The 7500-nt window shown below is 43.3% G+C and overlaps 1 protein-coding gene across 1 annotated transcript in view; it reads left to right on the forward strand.

Annotated features, from left to right (window-relative positions):
• LOC310734356 (uncharacterized protein) overlaps nucleotides 1-7058 on the forward strand; it is an 11793-nt gene extending 4735 nt beyond the window's left edge. The window contains exons 3-8 of the mRNA XM_083556264.1: nucleotides 1017-1120; nucleotides 1356-1550; nucleotides 2218-2368; nucleotides 2546-5067; nucleotides 5138-5364; nucleotides 6332-7058. Coding sequence (XP_083412390.1) covers nucleotides 1017-1120; nucleotides 1356-1550; nucleotides 2218-2368; nucleotides 2546-5067; nucleotides 5138-5364; nucleotides 6332-6404 — 3272 coding nt within the window. The 3' untranslated portion in view covers nucleotides 6405-7058. The remainder of the gene's footprint in view (nucleotides 1-1016; nucleotides 1121-1355; nucleotides 1551-2217; nucleotides 2369-2545; nucleotides 5068-5137; nucleotides 5365-6331) is intronic.
• Nucleotides 7059-7500: the final 442 nt, after the last annotated feature.

Here is a 7500-nt window from a genome sequence, read left to right on the forward strand (position 1 = left end):
TTCCTCTCTCTTTCTCCCTCTCTCTTTCTCCTTCTCTCTTTCTCCCTCTCTCTTTCTCCTTCTCTCTTTCTCCTTCTCTCTTTCTCCCTCTCTCTTTCTCCTTCTCTCTTTCTTCCTCTCTCTTTCTCCTTCTCTCTTTTTCCCTCTCTCTTTCTCCTTCTCTCTTTCTCCCTCTCTCTTTCTCCTTCTCTCTTTCTCCTTCTCTCTTTCTCCCTCTCTCTTTCTCCTTCTCTCTTTCTCCCTCTCTCTTTCTCCCTCTCTCTTTCTCCTTCTCTCTTTCTCCTTCTCTCTTTCTCCTTCTCTCTTTCTCCCTCTCTCTTTCTCCTTCTCTCTTTCTCCTTCTCTCTTTCTCCCTCCCTCTTTCTCCTTCTCTCTTTCTCCCTCCCTCTTTCTTCCTCTCTTTCTCCCTCTCTCTTTCTCCTTCTCTCTTTCTCCTTCTCTCTTTCCCCCTCTCTCTTTCTCCTTCTCTCTTTCTCCCTCTCTCTTTCTCCTTCTCTCTTTCTTCCTCTCTTTTTCTCCTTCTTTCTTTTTCCCTCTCTCTTTCTCCCTATCTCTTTCTCCCTCTCTCTTTCTCCCTCTCTCTTTCTCCTTCTCTCTTTCTCCTTCTCTCTTTCTCCCTCTCTCTTTCTCCTTCTCTCTTTCTCCCTCTCTCTTTCTCCCTCTCTCTTTTTTCCCTCTCTCTTTCTCCTTCTCTCTTTCTCCCTCTCTCTTTCTCCTTCTCTCTTTCTCCCTCTCTCTTTCTCCCTCTCTCTTTCTCCCTCTCTCTTTCTTCCTCTCTTTCTCCTTCTCTCTTTCTCCCTCTCTCTTTCTCCTTCTCTCTTTCTTCCTTTCTCTTTTTTCCTCTCTCTTTCTCCCTCTCTCTTTTTCCTTCTCTCTTTCTCCCTCTCTCTTTCTTCCTCTCTCTTTCTCCTTCTCTCTTTTTTCCTCTCTCTTTCTTCCTCTCTCTCTTTCTCTATCTTTTTTTTCTCCCTCTCTCTTTCTTCATTTTTCTCCCTCTCTCTCTCCCTCTTTAACAGTTGCCTCGAGACTCGCTCGGAAAGGAAAGCAGGTTTTTAAAGTAAACGACAGAAACTATGACATCACCATCAGCCTTCATCATGGAGAAGTGGCTGTAGATAAAGTAAACACTGTCTTACATTCACTCGTTCATCGTCATCACCCTCTCCCTCTCTTTCCTTCTCACAAAGGTTTTTTAAGAAACTGTGTTAATTATCTCTTTTTTGTATCCCTCCTCCTCCTTACATTCCTCTGTTTCCTTCTTATATTCCTTTTCTTAAATCTTCTCTTCATCCTCTTCATTTTCCACCTTCTCTTCATATTTCTCCGTTTCCTCTCCTGCTGCTTCTCCTCCTCAGGTCCTGTTGCGTATGACGGTGTTGGTGGACCACAGGAGGCTCCCGCAAGGAAAAAACACCCTCTTGTCTTTGCATAGAGGTTTTCCAGATGTGCGTTTGGATTTTGACGAGCAGAAACATCTGTGCACAGTGAATGGACGATACAGCGATGTTCAGACCCTCAGCAGCCTCGTGCTGGACTCACTGGAAACTCAGGTATCACACCTGGTGCACCTTTTCCACTCCACAGCCCGTGGTTTTCTTTTTTTGTTTGGATGAACAGATTCATAAGGAGCTTAAAACGAATTATTTGATTTCTCCTCAGTGATGTTTCCAACATCGAAGTCACTTGGATTTGCTTTGATGCATAAATAAGTCTGCAAAAGGAAAATAATCACTTCCTGTTACTGTTTTTTCTAAAACAACACGTGTCCAAATGTTTTGCTTCTTCAGCGGCTCCTCCGATTATAACGTCATAGATGTGTCCACATTAATACGTTTTTGTGTGAAAATTTTTATTTTTTCTCTTCATTTTGGCCTCCTGTCCACACAGGCACCGTTTTCAGTCAATATAGATGTAGTTTTTTGAAAACGCTCTCCAGAGTGGAGCACTAGTCAACACACTTTCATATTATATGCAATAAGTTTTTGCTTCAGGTGGAAACAATAGGAGTTAATGAGGGACACAATGGTGACCTCTAGTGGTAAAAACGTAAAACACAAGTCAAAATAATAAAAACCAAAAAATCTAGAGACTTGAGAATTCCTCAGATCGTGAACATTTTACACAATTTCATCTTAACACTATTACTGGATGTACTGAAAGAAGGTTTTTGATATAATACTCATGAAAATAATAATAATAATAATAATACTCACTCAGGACCAAAGCCCGAGTGATGCTCCACAACTGCCCCCTGAGGAACCCACCAACATCCACTTCGGGGCAAATGAAGACATTGGGGTATTAAAAAACACCACTGTGAGTGCAGATTTGGATCTTGACCTGGAGCATAAAACAAAAAGGAAATCGGGTACGTCAATTTACATATCATTTATTACTAAACGTGTGTTTACGCCTTTTACCTCAGTAACATGACAATCTGCATTCTGCTGTTTGGTCCAATAAAAAATATCCACTCGACTTATAATAACTGATACAATACAAAGTGTTGATACAAAGTATTGATCTATGTGAGTGTTCGTTACAGGTTTACCTCTGCCATGTAGTTACAGCAATCAAGCGTCATGTGCAGCTTTAACAGACGACACGTGGAACTCATCAGCAACTATCGGAACTTTGTTTGAAGACTTCTCCCTGATTGTCGATTCAGACATTTTCCGTTATCTCCACAAGTACTGCTCCGTGGACTACCAAAGCATCCTCAGGCGGCATAGCGTAGAGGTCCTGGATGTGAACTGTGATGACATCACGACTTTGTATCTCAAACCAGAAACAGCTCGGTCTGAGCATGACTTAGGTTCTGTTAAAAAAGCCCATGAAGATCTGGCCAAACTTTACCAGCACCAAGAGTCGCAGTTACGCAAGGAGCAGGTTTTTAAGCCTGACGTTCCAGAGAAGGAACTCGCACGTGCTCTGGGGTCGCTCAGAATTAAGATGCCCAGGCTGATGATTTATGTAGAGGACAGGAATGTGTACATGGTTGGAAGTAAAAGTGAAGTATCTGAAGCCAAGCAGTTTATTGGTGATCTGCAAGGGTTTGGGATGGGGAAAGATGTGTTTGCTTTATCTCAAACAAGGAAACAAGGAAGTGCAGCAGCATCAGATCCACCAGGTGTTTTTACATCGACACATCAGGATTCCCATGAGTTATTCATGCCAAAGAAGGACCTCCAGGACACAAACCAAATAAAGACTTTTGTGGAATCGTCTAGCAGAAGAACACACTATTACGCTGAACTGAAAGAGACTGATGACATCTCACAAAGTGGACAATTCGCCTCGAGTCAAAGAAGCGAGAATTCAACAGAAGATATATTCTCTCTCAGAAGAACTGATGTTCCACAAGCAAGACACGTCCCAAGTGATCCAGAATGGATGGAGCTGGAAAAAAACAAATACACAGATTCTCACTTTCAGTTTTCCAATCCTTCTGCTCCGTTAGACTTCACCTCAGGTGGAACTGACCTCCAGAGCCAATCGGACGTGAGAGGAACATACTCAGAGACACTAAACAAGTTGAGTAAAGAACACAAGAACAAACAAACCGAGTCTGGAAAGGAACGAAAACTGGCGGCCAATTTCGGCTTACAGGATTCAACTTCTTACAAATCGGATCCTCCAAAATTGCACGAAGGTTCTTTTGAAAAAGAGAAGCTTTCTGACAGTGGACATCCACACCCTCATCCTCTCATCAAGCCATCAATGACTAGTAGTCTGGACCCGAACACCTTGCGTGGTATCATGAGTGCAAAAGCCACCACTAGAAAGCTGGACCTCGGACTTGACAAGAAAACAACCCTGACTTCAGCCGGATTGAGTGGAGACCAAGGTGTCAGATCTCGTCCCACCATTCCTACCAGCGCAGGATCGACCCTGAGAAGGTCCAATAGCTTCAGTGGCAGGATCCAAAAGGGTGAGAACAAAACGCAAGTGGCTGAAGATCTTTCTGCTGGACAAAAGGGATTAAGCCGTAATTCTCCGACGAGAGAAATTGCTGCTATGGATTTGGTTTTGCCTTTTAAACTGTGGCTCTACCTGACATCGGTTTATAATACTGAGATCGAGAACATGACATCTGACCTACAAGTTAAAGAAATATTGGGTGAAGATGGTCTCACATTATGTCTAAAAGGCGTGGACTCAGAAAAAGTGTATGAATGTCACCGTCGCCTGAAGAGTTTCATTGCTACAGCTGAAATGGATTTTGAGGCAAGAACTGTTCCACTTTCTGATCTTCAAGTGTCCGATAACAAGGATAAGACCTTGATAGAATTGTGTATTTCAATGAAGCAGCGCTTTAAGATGGTTAAACTTCTAGCAATGTCCAGCGACGTGATGATCCTCGGCCCGAGATCGCTGTGCGACGAGGTGGAGGCTGCTATGATCAAGACCTTCCGTAAAGATGGAAACGCTGCAAACTCGAAGCCGTCTCCTGGTCCTGCTAGCTTACATACAGGCAGAGCATCGAACAGCGATTTCGAATCACTTGGCAACCAGTCGACAGCTTCGGCAAAACCAGACGCCGACGTCGTTCGGACGTCTGACCCAAAAAATGCTCAATTGGCAACAAAGGTCCTTCACGAAGAGAATAATCGTGGAACCCAGACATCGATACAAGGAGAATCGGATCAAAAAGATGGTGGGATCACGAACAAGAAGAACAGAGGAACCTCATGTGGCGAATCGATCCAAAAAAACAAAGCAGACGGCGAGAGAAAAGGAGACGATACAAGCAGTTCTCAAAGCGACCAAACCGTAACCGAGCAACCGAACCCAGATGTTTCTCCGGACCGAAGATCAGCGTCAGCGTCAAATCACCACCTTTTCTGCTACGTGTGTGCTAAAGAGTGCGACACGGTAAAACAGGCGGCGTGCGGTTATAACTTCTGCACTGAATGCGACAAAAAGGTTCATAACAACTGTGGAATTTGTGTTACGTCTGGTATCAAAGGTACCATGTCGATTCAGGAGTCAACAATAACTATTCCTGGATTTACCCGAGACACGACGCTGAAGATCATCTACGACATACCTGATGGGATTCAAGGGGTAAGAAGGTGATTCTGTTGTGTAGACATCGTTCTAGAACAGATTGTCTGATGAAGTTTTCTCTCCACAGGAGGAACATCCCTGCCCTGGAGCTCCTTTTAAAGGGAACAGATTCGAAGCCTTTTTACCGCTCAACAAAACCACAAAAAAGCTTCTGCCCCTCCTGGAGAAAGCTTTTCACCAAGGACTTACTTTCACCGTGAAAGAAGGATCTTTAGACGATGATGGAAGCAAAGAAGGAAGAGTGGTTTGGGGCAGCATTCCTCATAAAACCAAGACAGAAGGAGGAACATCTAAGTGAGTATGACTGGCTCAGTGAAGATGTTGCTCTAGATTTTGTGGAGATTTATTCAGCTACACAGAGTGTGAGTAAAGTGAAGTACCGATGGAGGTTAGAAGGTGAGGAGGCCAGTCAACGTTCACCTCCATCCCAACAGGGGTGGAGCTTAACAGCATGCTGGAACAGGTTTGGGTCTTCTAGTTAAAGTGAAGAAAATGTCATGCTTTGTTTTTGGTGAAATGATGCAGGTTAAACAATAGAAGTTGGCAACTGGTGTCCCAAGATCTTCATGGAGATCCAGAAAAGTGTTTGCAACGTTTTTGCAGTATGAGGTTATGTTCATTATGATCACATAGGAAGCGCAATGGACCAGAGAGAGCTGGAAAGAGTGCTGAGGAACTCACCATAGGCATAGAGGCTTCTCGTCTGGTCGCTTGGACCAAACCGTGATCTGTAAAAGCTCTCCGCTCCTCAGCACCTCATATCAAAAGACATATGTTCCTTCCTGTTTCTGTAGTTATATTAAACCAGATGTTCCCAGGATTGGAGAGCTGTAATTAACTCGAGAACATCCACATCTTGGCAGATCATGCGAGGAGAATGTCTCCTGATATTCCCGCAGGATAGCATGTGTTTTGGTGCCATGGGAGAACGATAATGGATGCTTTACTGAAAATACTGATAATTCAGAGTAATGGCTCAGAGAAATTATTGGAAATTTGTATGACACCTGGAGAAGGTGCTGGAGGAAGGAAGATTGAGATGGTTTGGACATGGGGCATATCGGTAGAAGAATGCTGAGGATGATCTCTGCTGGAAAAATTACCAGGGTTTCTTTTGCGCAGCTTTTCGGTTTTATTGTGCTTCTGGTTTGTCTGGGATGTGTGACAGATATTGTTAAATATTTGTTAGCTCACAAGATCAAAGCAAGTGGAATACGTTATGGATTCTGGGTTCTGATGTTCCTCCTTGTGTTGATTGTAGGAAAGGTTATCCTGACTCCACCTACATCAGACGTTTGGATGATGCGCTGAAGGCAGCAGGAGTGGCAGAATAAATGCTTTTTCTGAATAAATGCAGCTTCCTGTTGAACTGTGGTATCTGTGATCATGAGCTCAGGTGAACCCCATGTTCTCCAGGTGTCGGTATTGGTTCCCCTCCAGTTTCCTGATTTCCTAATTTTTTTAACATTAGCATCAACAATCCTATACTTGATTTAAACTATTTGGTATTCTATTATTACTGTTTATTAAAAAACACGATTTAGTAGTGAGTCCAGAGTGCGCCAATGTGCAGCAGTGCCTTCTGGGTAAGTGTGGTTTGTAACATATGAATATGATGTGATATATCAGTAATATATAATTGAATAAACTCTTCTGTCTCAGACTTAATCAGCGTTAAAGAAAGGTTTTTGGATGATCATTCTGATTGTGAAGGTATACTATACGCCCTAAAGTATTTGGACACTTTAATATAAGAGCTCTATAGCAGAAGATCCAAATTTAACCCATGAAAAAAGCAGATTTGAGGTGTCTGAATACTTTTGCCATACAGAGTATTTAGTTATTATAATTGTAGTATAGTTGTGTAACTGCAGGGGGCGCACAAGCACTACTCTGGTCATTACAACGCTGTTCATTTCATCTGATGAAATCATGTTAATAAATATGGTGTTAAATTAATGTAAAAGTTATTTTATTAAAAAAAGGATTAATTTTTGATGAAGTGCAGCTTTAAAGGCTCTGAGACTCGATTCATCACCTGTCCCTCACCTGTCCATCACCCATCCCTCACCTGTCCATCACCCGTCCCTCACCTGTCCATCACAGGTCCCTCACCTGTCCATCACCTGTCCCTCACCTGTCCATCACAGGTCCCTCACCTGTCCATCACCCGTCCCTCACCTGTCCCTCACCTGTCCATCACAGGTCCCTCACCTGTCCATCACTTGTCCATCACCTGTCCCTCACCTGTCCATCACAGGTCCCTCACCTGTCCATCACCTGTCCATGACCTGTCCGGTTCCACAACATCATTTGACTGTAGAAAGATCATCACTGATAATCACACACTCCAGTGCTCATGTTAGTTCTCACTCTCCAGTGTTCTGTAGTGTTTAAAGACTCTTGATCACCCAAATGAGGATGAGGTTC

Source organism: Silurus aristotelis (genome assembly GCF_946808225.1).
Source record: "Silurus aristotelis genome assembly, chromosome: 12".
Taxonomy (NCBI): Eukaryota; Metazoa; Chordata; class Actinopteri; order Siluriformes; family Siluridae; genus Silurus; species Silurus aristotelis.